Source organism: Uloborus diversus, chromosome 4, assembly GCF_026930045.1.
Source record: "Uloborus diversus isolate 005 chromosome 4, Udiv.v.3.1, whole genome shotgun sequence".
Classification (NCBI taxonomy): Eukaryota; Metazoa; Arthropoda; class Arachnida; order Araneae; family Uloboridae; genus Uloborus; species Uloborus diversus.
In genome coordinates this window covers 119,179,066-119,195,861 of record NC_072734.1, presented here as the reverse complement: position 1 = coordinate 119,195,861, position 16,796 = coordinate 119,179,066, and the positions used below count along the sequence as shown (strand labels likewise).

The window sequence follows — 16,796 nt, the reverse complement described above, 5'->3', positions numbered from 1 at the left end:
AGTAAATCAAAAAACATTTAATACTTTCTGCACAAAAAAAAAAAAAAAAAATCATAAAATTATCTCAATAATATCAATTTGAGGAGCTGTTAGAGGTGAGAGTATATTTATATCTATTAGGGCTGGGCGATGTAGGAATTTCTACATCATGATGCATTGCCAACCTTACATCACAATGTAAGTATTAGTTTATTTATTTATTTATTTATTTATTTATTTTTGATAGCATTACTTATAACTGCTTGTTTAAATTTTAAATTTTACGTAATGTATTCAAGATGAAAAAATATATTACTCCCGATACTACAAACAGATTCAATCAGCAAAAAATCAAAAAAAAAAAAACCTGCATGGAAAGTACAAGATAACAGAAAATATTACAGACGTGTTATGAGATTAAAATGAACCTATTTTTTCAATGCAAAAAGATGTGAGCCTATGAAAACAGTCTCATCTGCTTGCATTTAAAAAGGAGTTCCTCAAAGCACCAAAATACTTGTGTTTTGGTCAATGATTACAAGATAAGCTTTGTTCATCAACGAATTTTCCCTAAAGACTTTAAAAAATTAAATTTCCTGCAAGTTTTGAGAAAAATGTAGGTCTTGGTTTGCTAATGATGTTTCCACACAGAGAACTTCCACACACTGAACCTTTTTTTACCAAAACTAGTATCCTTAGTGAAGAATTTATTTTCCTTCTTCATGAAATAAACAAGCATAACTTTAATCACAGCACTATGTTTCTGCTGGCTGTGCAAACCAAATGTATAATTGTCGTGTTACGCACAAAAGTGGAATCTGCAGTAGAGCTCAAACTGAGATATTGCGTTAAAAATTTTACATTAAAAAGTTGCGTTAAATATTTGTTTCAGATGTCTTTTTAAAAAAAAAAAAAAAAAAGTTCCCGAACAAATGACCATAAAGCATTTTATTTATTAAGTGAAAAAAGAAACAGAGAATAACTTGGTTACAGTAACTTATTTTTGTTCAAAACTGCAGGTATGACTACTTTTACTAGTGTGCTTAGCGTAGGCCATATAGTTAACGAAAACTTCAGTTTAAAGTTTGGTTCAGCTATAAAAACCATTGCGCAGTTTTGGTTTGGAGTTTTCTGTTGGAGAGATAAAGACAAACCAATTAAGTTTTGATTTTAACCTAGACTGGATTGAAAAAAATCAAAACTCAATAGCTTTCATTTTCAAACAGTAAAGAAAAATCATACTTATTATTATTATTTTTTCAAAAAATATCAATCATTTTTGAAAGTCAATAAGTACTATTAGTATTTCAAGTTTCAAAGGCAATCTAAAATAGAAAACATAACTTTTATGATTAGACACACCTTACCCAATATTATTGGTTGAATGACGATTTGTCTTATTTCTGGTGTTTGACCAAGAAAGTTCTCGATTTTAAAGCAAAAAGGCTATTTTTCTCTTATTCAACTTACCTGTATGTGTATTTCTGCCAAGCAGAAAAAGAAGATGTGTGGATTTCATATATTTTTTAATGCTTAACTCTTTATATGTTTCAAGAAAAACAATACTATTAAGAAACCCTAATTTTATTCATAAAAAAACTCAATTTTTCCAGAAAAATACCAAAAAAAAAAAGTTTTTTTCCACCACTTCAAAATTTCCGGAAATTTTACATCTCTAACTTTGGTATAACTTCGCAAAATTTCTGAATATAAGTCATGTTTTGTTCTTGTAAATTAGTTGATAATATTTCTCCCAATAAGCAAGTTATGATTTGCTGTAGAGGAGACATTAAAATTTTTTGAATCATGGTTTGACCCATTAGTAAAAATAGAAAAAATAAAAATGATGTGTTCATTTATAGATAGAATTATTACTGCATTTTATATGTTACTGAAGGATGTATTTAAAAGAATCCATGTTTGACGTAATTTCTTTTGTATCTTACTTTGATCGAGTGACATTGTCTTGAAGTATTTCAAGACAATATTTTTTCCCCTAAAGTTTATTATTTAAGAATAAAAAGGGGAAAAAACTGCCCATGTAAGAAATTATCTTTAGAAAAATGAAATGTAATTTTTCTTTGTGTAAATATATGACTTGTATTTAAGTGAAATAAATTTACTGTTCTAAATATTTTTTAGAATCATGTGTTAACTGTTAGTAATTTTTAGTATTCGCAAAGAATGCTGAGGAAATTATTTAAAATCACATTGTCTAACTTGGTGAAAACTGTTAAGTAAATGCTGGGACTAAGAATTAGAAAAATAAAAGATTGTAAATGTATTTGTTACAATCCATGTGAAAAATCAATTTCTAAAACAAAAATAGAAGATTTAAAATAAATGATTTTAAAAATATTTTCATCTTTACTCGTAATTATGTATAAAAATTCTAAATCCTTACAGTAGCTGATCAATAATTTCAAGCAAGTATAGTGACTAATGCTTATATGAAACATGTTTGTTTCAAACAGTTTTGATTCAATAAAGCAGCTGATTCAATAAACCAAAAATGTATTACTATTATTTTTTTATGTAGAATTCTACATACAACTTAAGTTTTTTTTTTTTTTTTTTTTTTTTTTTTTTTTTTTGTGTCAAGCAAGATTAAGCATCATTAGTAGTATTTCTTTCACTAAAAATATTTATTTTTTGAATAGTTAAAGAATTTGATTGTTAAACAGTATGCGAAGGATATTGCAAAATTCAAGTTTAACATGTGCTTTGAAAAATGTATCTGCTGTTGATTGCTAAAAATAGGTAGCAATTAATTTGACATAATTTATTTCTTTTTTCAATGTCATGGAACAACCTATAATTCTCCTAATTTGCACCTTGTTACTCCAATGTTACCACTACCAGTAACAAAGCCTTGAGTGCAGAAGTCCTGTCGACATATGTCTCTCTCCGTCTCACTGGTTTTGTTGCCGCTAAAAACATACTTCACCCTGTCTCTCCCTCTTCTCACTATTTAGAATGGAAAAAATCATTTTCTCAAAACAGGCTAAGGAAAAGAGACTGGTAATGGTTAGTCATATATGCTTGGGTTCATTTAAGCGGCATGTTTGATTCAAATATCTAGCAGTTGTTTAATGTTAAAACTTGACTGTGTTCTGTTTCTGAAGATTTGATTCATTAAAGCAGCTGAGTACATTAACCATGATTCAATTACCTGGTGCTCACTGTTGTCCAATTAATTTTTTCCACTGTTTTTCAATTAATATGTTTACTGTGTAAACACTGTACATTTAAATAATATCTAAGCAGTGAAGAGATTCAGCTAGTGTATGTATTTACTTGCTCTTACAGTTCCCCCAAGTTTAAAAGTGTACTAATTTATTTGAAAAGTGCGAGCATGTATTAAACAAAAATGCAAACTAAAAATGTGAATGATTTTACCTGCTAAAAAGTTCTGAACATATTTTGATCAATATTTCATTTTAGACATAAGCTTACAATTTTAAAAACATAGATATATACTTAGTATGAAATTTAAAAAATTGTACACTTTATTATGATTGATTTGATTAGTGCAAATTATATAGTTTCTTTTCACTCAAATAGTTTTCTGTATGAATAGTATAGTTTGTGGTCAACTCAGTTTAAAAACTGTTTTGGACCATTTTTAGTTAACTATTTTCAGTGAAAATAGAAAAGTTAAAAAGAACCAAAAAGGCATTTGGAAATATTCTTTAAATATTACGGCTGCAGTAGCCAACTTGTATATTCTCATTATTTGGTACTCGCTAAATTGGCCTTTATCTTCTGATACGGCAAACCCTAAACATGCATGAAACTGTGCATGAGAAACAGCTCTCTCTCTCTCTCTCTCTGTCTTGTTGCGTGCAGCGATTTTTGCATGCAAGGTACATTACAGTTTACTATAAGTTTGTTTAATGTTTAATAAATGTTTGTGTTTCATCTGTTATTGTAGTACAAAATAACTTCAAGTTCCACAAGTGGTGACCCAGAAATGATTTGAACTCTCAACCTTCAGACAACTAACTACAAGTTCCACAATATCAATTTTATTTAATATTTGGCAATTTATTATTATGGCAATTTATTTAATATTAATAGTATCATATCTCAACCAAGTGATTATATTCTTGATTGTCATGTTTATACAATGTTTTTGTGAAATAACTGCGTAAATTTTTTTTAAAGCATATCAGTTCCTGAATGATTTTAGTTCTGTCACTGCATATAATTGAAAATATGTCACATAAAAAATCATTCCCATAACCATAATTACCAAAAAAGTGAATTATGTCCTTAATGCTTCTGAGTCTCTCAGATAAGGTTGCCCCTGTCCTATGACTATGTGGGGCTACCAGGAAACATTCTGCAACAATTGTTAATAATCCTCAGCTATAAACTGCACCTTTTGTAATTTTTCAAAATATTGTAGTGTGAGGTTTGCCAATATGCCTCTTTACGCCTCAGTACCAACTACTCTCACATAGTCACAATTTTTTTCCTGTCAGTATCTTTAATCTAAACATTTTCAAAGCTCTATCAATCTTTATCAAAATTTTCCACTAAATGCCGATTTCATAGCATTCATTCATCATATTGGCTGGTAAGAATAGCTAAACAGTAATGACTTTAGAAAGAAGAATTATAATCCCTAATAACCAGATTTATTGTATGAATCCGCAGTTTTTCTTGAATTGAAATTTTTTATCTAAAAATATTCAGTTCTTTAAATGTTATCTGACTTTACATTTTTATATATCAGTTTCGAAAATGTAAAAAATTTTGCTAATCACTTTTTAAAAAATAGTCTTTTTGTTTTGTATTAATATTTAATCAATAAACTTAGTAAAAAGGATTGAAATGTTTTTTTTTTTTTTTTAAAGAATATAAACCAGTTTTTGGGAGCAGCTTTAGTCCAAGTGGATCGATGAAACTCAATGTTTGTTCTGAGTGTAATTATTCAACACTTCATGCAGATTCATTCAAAAAGCATCTACTGGTTCATACGAAAGAGCGCCCTCATGTGTGTGAGGTTTGTAACCACAGATTTAGTCAAAAACAAAACCTCAAGAGACATTTTAAAATACACACCGGGGATCGTCCATTTCATTGTCAAGTGTGTGGTAAGAGGTTCATTACAAAGCATCAAATGCAATCTCACTTCGTAACTCATATGAAACGATCCAATGCTTTATAAGAAATGAAAGGATTTTTCAAGGCTTATTTATTTATTTATTTTTGTAAGAGAAGGAAACAAAAATGAAAGTTTCATTTGAAAAACAAAGCAAATTCTTTGTACTGGAGTAATATATTGCTCTGATTTCTTTGTATTATAATTGAATGAAGCAAAATGTTCTTGAAGTTCAACTATTGCTCTGTAACCTTTGTTTGTTTATTTTTATAACAGAGGTATTTGAAAAGTAAGTACCATTTTGAAAAAAAAAAGTGAAATAATTTGTTTCCAAATAATTTTATTTTTACACAAAAGAGCATACCTTAAACTATTTTTCTACATACTCATATTTTAAGCCTATGTTCAAACACTTGTTGTAGTGGGTTACCAGCTTTCCTATACTTTCTTCATAGAAATTTCCCGCCAGTGATGACAACTACAAAAACGCAATTTCGATCGAAATTTGTCTGAAAGTGTCGTCATCCACTCTCATAAATTTTTCCATTGATGATATCTTTCTTACAAATCATTGTTGACAACAGAAGGCCGGCCACTTCGAGCTTGGTCTTGAACATTATAACCCACTTTTTCACTATCCCATCTCTCATTGGTGTCTTCACTGTAAACATCTTTAACTGACAAAAATTTTCAGCCAATGTCACATTCCTTGTGTTTAAAAATCCAATTACAACACGAATATCTCAGACTTCCGGATCAGTAATTGACTTAAACGTGTTAAATGTTTACAGTGAACTGAAAACACAACTGTTGCAGCGCCAGTACAACGAAAGGGCTCTTACTTTTCAAACACACCTCATACTTTTCCATTATATTTTAAAAGGGTAGTTCATAAAATATATGTACAAGGTGCGACTAGAAAAAAACCGAACTAGCACAGGTGAAACAATAAAACGAATGCAATAAGGCTGAAAGTCGCCTGGCCTGTCACTTGACTCTTGCTCCGCCTACTGCTCGAGTTTCATCTGCCTCCTGCACTCAGTCTGCCCATGGCGTCTGTTCTAAGTAGTTGACGTTTTGTCTGTGCGTCGGAAAAATGTTGAGTGTACAGAAAGAACAGCGTGTTAACATCAAATTTCTTTTCAAACTTGGAAAATCTGCAAGTGAAACGTTTGTAATGTTGAAACAAGTTTACGGCAATGATTGTTTATCGCGAACACAAGTGTTTGAGTGGTTTAAACGATTTAAAGATGGCCGCGAAGACACAAGTCATGACGCTTGCACTGGCAGACCATTGTCAGCAAAACTGATGCAAACATTGAAAAAATCGGTAAACTTGTTCAAGAAGATCGCCGTTTAACAATCAGAGCAATGTCTGAGTTGACAAGAATTGACAAGGAAAGTGTTAGGCAGATTCATGAAAGTTTCAATGCCCCAGCTCACAATGCGTTGTCAGTGAAGAAGTTTTTAGCCAATCACAACATTCCCATCTTAGACCATCCACCCTACTCACCTGATTTGGCCCCCTGTGATTTTTTTCTTTTCCCTAAAGTCAAGTCAGCTTTGAAAGGAACTAGATTTGAGAGTGTTGAAGCAGTAAAAGAAAAAGCGACGGAAGTAATGTATGGACTTACCGAAAATGATCTGCAGCATTGCTATGAACAGTGGAAAATTCGTATGGAGCGGTGTATAGACCGAGGAGGAGAGTACATTGAAGGAGATAACATCAAATTGTAAATAATGGAAAATAAATTTTTTTTATAGCTTCAGTTCGGTTTTTTTCTAGCCACACCTCGTATTGTTTAGAAGTAATGATGAAACTGAGAAATTATGTTAGTAATCATGTGTTTATTTGAGGTCCTCTTTGCATACCAAAACTGATGCGTCGCAAATTTGCTTGCTAAAGTATAATTCATTGCAAAATAGCAGTGGCTAAAATGGGCTGCTCAAAAAATTATTGTCCTGAACATATTTTCTCTGAAAAGTTGAATTCCTTTAACATGTCATTTTCATACTAATCTTATATTTGCTGTATTTAATATTTGTTATATGTTCTAGACTTTTTTTTGCTAATGTCTTTTTTTTTTTTTTGCAAAAGATTAGTTAATTTTACAATATTAATCCTATTTCCAAGAAAGAAAAAAAAAAAACTTATATAAAATAATAGTAAATAAATGGATGAGTAAAAAAAAATCTAGGTAAAATTCCAGGTCTGAGACCTTCCTGAGAACAAAGCATAACAAATACAAACATATCCCATAACAAATAAATGACTTGGATTCCAGCCGTTCTTTTGTTGTGATAGGACAAAAATCTTGACCTTGTTACTTATAGCTAAAACTAGTTACTAATTACTTATTTCATTTTAGGTAAAGCAGAGTATGTTGTAATTTGTTGTTTTCTGGTAAATAAAACATCCAATGGAAAGAAAGAAAATTTAAATAGAAAGGTATTAAATTTCAATTGAGCAACTGTAATGATAACTATCAAGGCATGAAAATGGTTGGAAAGTATCATAGGAATTTTGTATGTTCTAAGATTTTTTTTATATATATATATATATATATCATTAGTGAAGCTTTAATAAAGTATTTTCCAGTTTTCTTGGTTTTTCTTTCTTGAATTAAAATGCCATACAAAATAGACAATTTATTAGATTTAAATGTTATTATGCAATGATAAAAGTAGTTTGTGGTTTTGATTATTTCTTCATCACCAACTCTCTAAGGAAAAGCCAGTAATGTCCTAAATTTCCAGGCAATCTCCCAAACTATTGAAAATATTCTGTCTTTGATTAGAAAAAAAAATGAAAATATCTGGGTTTTATTTTCCTCCTCATACAGTTTTGTATGAAGGAAAACTAAATAAAAATAAGGTAATTGCAATTATTATTTTTGCAAGGGTTAAAATCTCTTTCCTTATTGAAGTTTTGTTTTCACCTGAGTGCATGTTTATTTATATTGTACTTTTCTTTTACATTATTTATTATATTCCATGATGTTGGTAACAATCAGGTATGTCATTTACGGAGGATTAGTAACGCCCCCTCCTCCCCCCCCTTTGTGCCAAGTACTTTGTTCCATCATATAAAAATTTGTTATGATTTGCAGAAAGCCAATTGATCACTTTAATTTAAAAGTGCTAATTTGGCTTGTCTTTCCCACATTGAGCTTAACCCCGAGTAGCACAGTGGTTAGAGCGTTTAGCTTTTTACCAGAAGGACCCGGGTTCGATTCCCGTGGGTTCCAATAACCTCCATATAATTTTGAGTCCCAGTAGTCTAATGGTTAGAGCGTTTGGCTACCAAGCGAGCAGCCTCAGGTTGGAGTCCTTGTTGGAATGATAGCCTTCAAAATTTTTGCTCCGTGTGGTGACCGGAGCAGAATAGTCCTAACGTAATCCATGCGTGTTTTAAGAGGTGACTAAAATGGCACCGTGCTAATGGATGAATGGCATTTAGGTTGTATGATGTCTTAAATGGTCCCCTCGAGGAACTGGGCGAATCCTCATTGTATTTTGCCTTGCACTCGTACAGGGTGGTTGTGCGGGTGTTACCTTTAACCACCTCACAGTTCCCAGCTCCAGTGGAGTTGGAAACTGACTTGAAGGAGAAAACCAGCAACTTTGCTGCTGGAGGAGGTGAGGGTGCGAGTCTGCAACCCACCAACTGAGAGGGGTGAGGGTGCAGGTTTGCACAAAAATGCACCAGGCACAGCCAGGAAAAGGGGAGGCTGGTACGGGAGGCGAAAGCCACTGGGGCCTGCCTTTCCTGAGAAGCTAGGAGAAACCAAACATCTTTGGTCGGAGATTTCAACTCCTCCTGCACAAACTGCTGCATCTTTAAGAGTAAGGACAGGTCAACCACAGTCCTATGCTCCCCAGTTCCCAGCTTCTATGGAGCTGGATACTGACTTGATGGAGAGATCCAGCAACCTTGCTGCTGGAGGAGGTGAGGGTGCAGGTCTGCAACCCACCAACAGGAGGGGTTGAGGGTGCATGCCTGCGATCCTGCTGACTCCGCAGTAGGGGGGCAGGGGGGTACTCATTTATGCATAAAAATGCAACAGTTGCTGGCAGGAGAGGGGAGGCTGTTACAGGCGGCAAAAGACACTGGGCCAGTCATTCCTGAGAAGGTAGGAGAAACCAAACGTCATCGATCGGAGGTTTCAACTCTTTCCCCTGCACAAACTGCTGCATCATAAGGAGTAAGGACAGGTCAACCACAGTCCTATGCTCAAGCTGTGTGTATGTTTAAGATGGTTATTGTGAGAGAATCATCCCCGTTGGAGAGGTTATAGTGCAATGACATTGACCATGTTCAACTTGTCATTCTAAGGAGGGCAGACCTGATTCTCTCTGAGGATCACAGGCCAAAAATACAATAGGCATCTTTGCAAAAGCTATAATGGATCCGTAGTAATCCAATTTGCAGAAATTACCTCTTTAAGGAAGAAACTATTACTCACCTGTGTGATTGTGAAGTGTTTTCTGATACTCTTCATGATATTCATATTAGGTGTTTGCTGAATTTTGTTTCAGCTACTGGTCTGTTTTAAGACTTCTGTTTGGGGACTAGTACAATTAACCTCTGGTTGCAGTGCTTGGTTTGGTTGAGCCCCCCTTTCATTCATTTCATTTCCCACATTACTTGTAAAAATGAATCATATTTACTTCCCATATTCCCTTCTTCTTTGCATGAAGTCTATGCATTACCTTATAGCATGCAAAAAGTGGTTTAGTTCTTCCCATGTCAGGGATCAAGCCTGAGTTGTTGGGGGAGAAAAGCAGATTTTATTGACCCATAAGGTGTGTTATAGTGACTGGATATTTTATAGGTGTAAGTGCAAAAATAATTTTAGAGATGAGTATGTTAGTCTGTGGTTTCATAAAGTAAATATTGTGGATCTTAAATTTTATTGTTGACAAGTAAAATAATGATGAAAGTTGGACTTTTTGCTAGAACAATTCAAATAACATTTTGAGTTTATTATCTTGTTTTACCACTATTATTGTTGTTATTGTTCACTCATCCAGGATAAAATGGTGGCGGAGGTGGTGGTGGTGGTGATCAATATTAAAGAAATAACTTTTATTTATTTATTTATTTATTTATTCAATTATGAGATTACATTAGTTGAAGCTTTCAAAAAAGTTATCAAATCTTACTCTTTTTTTGAAAGAAAATAATATTTTTAAATTTAAAAAAATGCTGCTAATTTTGAAAGTGAACTATTACTTTATTTACACCAGAATTTTTAAATGTGGTTGCTGATATGTATGTACTTTTTTTGAGTGAAATATGTTTTTGTTAAATCATGATGGAATTAATTACTGGACAAAATTTCTTACTGTTTAACATTACACTTGAATTTTAGTACATAATCAAAATCCTTTTAAAAATGCAATGTACTTTTAGTTCAAATTAAAGGTATAATTTTTTTGCATGCAAAAATATTGGTTTAATTAATTTAATAAAGTCATTAAAATTGTAGTTTGGACAATTTAAATTGTTCTGTTATCAATTAATCTTTATTGCTTTTTAAACGAATAAATGAATTCATGCTCTGAAAAGATCCTTTAAAGTTAAAGCATCTACACTTTATAAATTTAATTAACAAAGAACACTTTGAGACATAGTCCTTAGTAGGAAATTGCAATTTAATTTTCAAAAAAAGATTGAATTGAAAAATATCTAAGGAAACAAATAGCTCAAAGTAAGTACTTTGTTTTAAATTTATTAACCTGGTATTTTTGTCATATCCTGAAGTTGTTACACTGTAGGTTTTCAATAGGTTTTCTGTGTATCAAAATACTTAATTTTGGTAATTAATGCTTAAACCTAATTCAATTTTCACATTGATTAACATCAATAGTATTATAAAAAGTAGCATTTCTTTTGGATTAAGCAGATTTGACAGTAAAAAATTACAAAAATTATCTGTCAATTTCTTGGTAGACGCATGATGTACCTTTTTTCCCAATGAAATTTTCATATTTTTTTCTCAAAAATTTGTTTAAACATTTATGTTTTAAGTTTTGAAAAAGTTTCTTAATTTGTATTATTTATCAATTTGGGGTTAAGTAAGTCATACATGTACATTCTTTCAATTTTAATCTCAGAACAATTACTTTTTGTGGTAATTCCTTTTAGTAATAATGTTTCACTTATTTGTATTCTTCCTTTTAGGTTTCCCTCTTCAAATTATAAACCCATGTAAACCTAAGGGCCCAATTGTGTTTAGACTCTGTTCTGTGTGCAACTATTCAACACCCAAGCAATCACATTTGGAAAAACACATGTTAGTTCACAGCAAAGAACGACCATATGTTTGTGGCGTTTGCAACCGTCAGTTCACTCAACAAGAGAATCTCAAAAGGCATTTCAAACTCCACACGGGAGAACGTCCTTTCCGTTGTCGCACTTGCGGAAAAGGTTTCATAACTAAGCAAAACATGGAAATCCATTTTGTAAACCATTGTAAAACCATTCTTTTAACTTAAAAGAATTCTGTTGTTTTTTGTCATTTTGTTTTATGTTTGTATAGTTAAACAAAGAAGGAAACTATATAATTTATCTAAATATATAAAGGTGACGGTGTTTTTTTGTTTCTTTATTTCTTTGTTTGTACCCGATGGCCAGAAGACCCCATAGCACCTACAGCCCTGAAACTTGTCACAAAATTCGAACGTCCCCTGGGGGTGTGCACCTCGAAGCCCGAATTATAAATTTTGAATTAGTTTTTTTCTAATTAACTAATTAAGCTAAATTTCGGCTAATTAGGGGGTAAAAAATCCCCCCACCCCCAAACATTATACATCGTTGGAAAGGGTTTTCCTTCCCAAACAAAATGATGTTTGTTACATTTTTCTCAATTAATTAGAACAGGAGATATAAGCAATTCTAATTGAGTTAATTTTCAAGGCATCTCTTTTGAGAAATTGCTATAACACTAGGTCCATTTTCCAGAAAATTTTTCAATTACTTTCTTTTTAAACATTTTGGAGGAAGTTGCCTTTTTTGCTTATGAATATTTTTACTGTTATTACTTTATTTTAAATTCATTGTGCTTCTGTTAATTGATTTTCTTTTTAATTAGAAAGTCGCTTAGCGAATTTGGCAATGAATTATGGAGTTTTTACATTTGAAAGCTACTACAAATGTAATTTTGATGTAATTTGTTTTTCTTTAATTCAACGGATTTTCTTTAAATTTTTAGCGCAGGCATCGCTGTGCGGGTACTGCTAGTTATACATAAAAAGAAATACTAGTTTTAAACCTGGAATCTTTTCTTTCCCCAAATCACCATTATAGTTGGCATTACCAAACATGATCATGAATATATTCTTATAGCAACATAAGATTCAAAGCACTACAGATAGCTTGTCTGTGAGTAAGTTGAATGTATGATTAATTACTTTTAAATTTTCTTTTCATAGGGAAAACAATGCCTATTTGTGTAAGCCTTTTTAAACAGTGGTTTCTTTTTAGTTTTTGCATTTTCTATTGATGTTTTTTACTTAAGTACAAGAGGAGGAAAAATAGATTTTAATGAGGGGGAGGGATATGCCTCCTTGTGCCCCTTCCCTAGTTAACACCTATGAGTGATCTCATTTATTTGAATTTGAATGGAATTGATTACTAGTACATTACTTAACTTGTTTGCTATTTTCTTGTTTTTGATGCATTATGTCTAACAACTTGTATGGTTTAATTTTACAATTACAGTGTTGGTTATTCCTAGTAAAAATTTTGTGTGTCACTATTCTTTTTTCAGAGAAATCATTGTCTAATTAAACTTTAAGCATATACTTTTATGTAAAAGAAATTACATAACAAAAGATGGTTAACGTCTTTTCCACTATCTTTTTTCGCTCTCTCTCTCTTTTTGCAAAAAAAAAAGTACACATATGTTTTTTTTCTTCTGAAACTGCATTCATAGAATAATTTTCAAACGATATTGCTTTAGATTTTGATTTATGCAAAATTAAAGCTTTTCTGCATGATGTATTATTTTTGAAAATACATAGGTTTTGTTCTTCAAAATACAGTCAAATCTTGTAACTGTGACATCCAGATTTCACGACACTCTGGATGTGTCACTTTTTCAAAGTCTCAAACTTATGGCTTGAAATCTTAATGTTAAGTGGCTCTGGATTTTACAACAGTGTTTTACAATGAAAGTCTGGTTACCACATTACTTTGAGCTGCTTAGACATGATCAAATTTGTCCTTACAGTGGAAATATTTTCAGTAAAGTAATAAAAACATCTGGAAAAGTTTATTGTAAAAATTTCTGACAAGCCATAACAGACCTGTCTATTATAGCCCACACATGCCACCTCAAGAATGGCAGAGTAAATAAGTTCTAAAAGCAATAGACTTTAGCCTTTGAGGTGGGGGACAACAGAAAGGAATGCGAAGCAGATGAATTTTAAAATTAGACTGGAGAAGTAGCAGGAGAAGAGAAAGATTTCACCTTCTGCTGGTCGTTGCGAGATTTACCCATGTGAGAAAGATTGACAAGGAACACACAATCACACATCCTCAAAGAAAGCATTTTCCCTCTTTTTGAAAGGTGAGGATTAGCTATTGCCCCCCCCCCCCCTATTTTTAATCAAAAAATCCACTTTGTATGAAATACAAGTGTTACAGATGTTATTCAAAAACTTAGCAAAGTATTTCAGAATGAAATTTTAAAAAATAAGTGATGTATTAATGTATTTTTTAAAATGATTTTTGTGTTCTTGACCAGTATATCAAAACTACATTCCCTGAATACAGTTAAAAACATCAAATTATTAACTAATTTAATATTTCATGTGTGCAGAAAAAGATATCAATGCATAATCATAACTTGCTTCATGTTTTAATTAATCTTACAGTATGTACACTATTTTGGAATGAGTTCTGATCTATTTTCATATAGTAAATGTTTTAGAACCTTCACTGAAGGAATGTACTTATAACATTTATTTTTTCTATAATCATAATGGTGAATAGTATTTTTGTTTTAATGTTTGTCATAGAAATTATTCTTTTTTAAATTAACAACCACTAAGAATAAAAAAATCTTATGTTCCCAAATCTTTTAATTTTTGAAAAATTTTTTATGGTAAAAGGAACTAACAGATTAGAGTTTTAGAGAAATATTGAAACTGGAAAAGACTTTCTGCCATTATGTAGTGATATGAGACAAAAATATAACATCTTTAAAATTTTGCTTAAATTTTTTGAGCTGTGCTTGGTGCATATTCTCTAGAATTTTTTTATTCTCCTATCCATTTATAACATTATGTTTTATCAGTCCATCTAGTGTGTGTTTTAAAAGTGATTATTTAAAGTTTTATCAGAAAAAGAAATTTGATCATGTTCTTAGAATGCATGTAGTCTCCTTTTGTAATTATATACAATTTTATAACAGTTTTAATTTAAATTATCAATGATGCATATTTGATTAAGTGTTAAGTATTTTTTGTCATCCTTTGTCTCAACCTTATACAAAACACATTCTGTAAAGCTAATATTGTGTTTTGTTCTATTTAGGTACAAATCATGAATTAATAGAAGTTGCAAAAGAAAAGGGCTTTCTTATGATGAATTTTTGTTCTCTTTGTAATTACTCAACTCCATATAAGTCTAATTTGAAGAATCATATGCTGGTACACAGTAAAGAAAAACCTCACATTTGCCCTATATGTCATCGTCGTTTTAGTTTAAAAGGAAACTTGAAGAAGCATATGTCCACGCAATGCCATAAGTTATTATTTTGAATAAAACTGTACAGTTCATATGTTTCTCGAATCCTGAACTGTTAAAAATGAATTAAGATGTCAAGGAAAACTAAGATAATGTTTAATTACAGTTTCAAAGGATCGTCAGCAAAGATCATTGAGCTACAAAGACAACTGAAGTGTTGACATTATGAATCATTTTCACAAGCAAAACATTGAGTAGAGAAACTAAATCTGACTTAAGAACAATTTCCATTTTAACAAACCTTAATTTTAGTATTATCCACATAACAAAATATTCTAATACTCATTTGCAACTACAATAAGCATCCCTCTGGTCTACTTGCACTTAATTTATAATAGAACAAGATAAATTTTATATTTGACCTTAGAAAAGCGATTTTTCTTTTTTCTATCTGCAATAGAAGTAAGCACTTCAGTTGTATTATTGCTCTGCCATTACGCCATGTCATTTCATTCATATTTTATTTGAAGGCTAAATTCTCTAAAATTATTGTAGAACAATTTGCTAAACCATATTTCTTTCAACATCAAGTTTTCGGTACAATTTCTCATTCATCAAAATCAATATTTTCATATTTTACAAATGTTAAACCAATCATAATGGCTTAATTGCTTGATTGGCTGTTACATATCTTTAATTGGTGGTGATTAGCATGTGTGTTTTTACATTTCAAGTATATACTGTAATATTTCAATAGTTTTTAAACTATCAAGTAGTTTTAAACAATAATTTCAGAACTCTAGGCTAGAACAGTTCTTGGAACAAAACAAAGTTTTATGTACTGCATATTCCTGATTCTCCTTTAATTAAATACACAATACCAGGTGTGGCTAGAAAAAAACCGAACTGATGCTATAAAAAAATTTTATTTTCCATTATTTACAATTTGATGTTATCTCCTTCAATGTACTCTCCTCCTCGGTCTATACACCGCTCCATACGAATTTTCCACTGTTCATAGCAATGCTGCAGATCATTTTTGGTAAGTCCATACATTACTTCCGTCGCTTTTTCTTTTACTGCTTCAACACTCTCAAATCTAGTTCCTTTCAAAGCTGACTTGACTTTAGGGAAAAGAAAAAAATCACAGAGGGCCAAATCAGGTGAGTAGGGTGGATGGTCTAAGATGGGAATGTTGTGATTGGCTAAAAACGTCTTCACTGACAATGCATTGTGAGCTAGGGCATTGTCTTGGTGCAGGATCCATGTCTTTTTTTTCCACAAATCGTTCCGTTTTCTCCGTACTCGCTCACGTAGGGTAGTCAGGACGCTAATGTAGTAATGCTGATTCACTGTTTGTCCCTCTGGTACCAATCAATGTGTACAATCTCTTTGACATCAAAAGAAACAATCATCATTGCCTTGAATTTCGATTTTGACATTCATGCTTTTTTTTTGTCGTGGGGAATCAGGAGATTTCCAATGCATCGACTGGCGTTTGGTTTCGGGATCATAAGTAAAAAACCACGATTCATCACAAGTAATAACATTTTGTAAAAAGGTGGGATCTCTTTCAATGTTTTCTAGGATGTCAGAACAAATCATTCTTCGGCGTTCCTTCTGTTCAATTGTGAGACACTTTGGAACCATTTTTGCACACACTTTGTTCATGTTGAAACTTTCATGAAGAATCTGCCTAACACTTTCCTTGTCAATTCCTGTTAACTCATACATTGCTCTGATTGTTAAACGGACATCTTCTTGAACAAGTTTACTGATTTTTTCAATGTTTGCATCAGTTTTTGCTGACAATGGTCTTCCAGTGCGAGCGTCATCACTTGTGTCTTCGTGGCCATCTTTAAATCGTTTAAACCACTCAAACACTTGTGTTCGCGATAAACAATCATCGCCGTAAACTTGTTGCAACATTACAAACGTTTCACTTGCAGATTTTCCAAGTTTGAAAAGAAATTTGATGTTAACACGCTGTTCTTTCTGTACACTCAACAT

The 16,796-nt window shown here is 31.8% G+C and overlaps 2 protein-coding genes across 2 annotated transcripts; one reads left to right on the top strand and one right to left on the bottom strand.

Annotated features, from left to right (window-relative positions):
• The first annotated feature begins 6,460 nt into the window (after positions 1 to 6,460).
• Positions 6,461 to 14,860, top strand: LOC129220796 (replication initiator 1-like). The gene is made up of 4 exons (XM_054855227.1): positions 6,461 to 6,822; positions 8,698 to 9,038; positions 11,277 to 11,522; positions 14,634 to 14,860. The coding sequence occupies exons 1-4, from the start codon at positions 6,461 to 6,463 to the stop codon at positions 14,858 to 14,860; spliced, it is 1,176 nt and encodes a 391-aa protein (XP_054711202.1).
• Positions 14,861 to 16,184: 1,324 nt separating this feature from the next.
• LOC129220795 (protein GVQW3-like) lies at positions 16,185 to 16,796 on the bottom strand. The gene has a single exon (XM_054855226.1). It carries the CDS (start codon positions 16,794 to 16,796, stop codon positions 16,185 to 16,187), a length of 612 nt encoding a protein of 203 aa, XP_054711201.1.

Excerpts from the sequence above, each read along its gene's own strand:
- LOC129220795 (XM_054855226.1), bottom strand. The coding sequence starts at position 16,796 with ATGTTGAGTGTACAGAAAGAACAGCGTGTTAACATCAAATTTCTTTTC.
- LOC129220796 (XM_054855227.1), top strand. The coding sequence starts at position 6,461 with ATGTCTGAGTTGACAAGAATTGACAAGGAAAGTGTTAGGCAGATTCAT. Across the intron at positions 6,823-8,697 it reads GAAGGAGATAACATCAAATT|GAGAAAACCAGCAACTTTGC; the intron begins GTAAATAATGGA and ends ACTGACTTGAAG. Across the intron at positions 9,039-11,276 it reads CAACCTTGCTGCTGGAGGAG|GTTTCCCTCTTCAAATTATA; the intron begins GTGAGGGTGCAG and ends TCTTCCTTTTAG.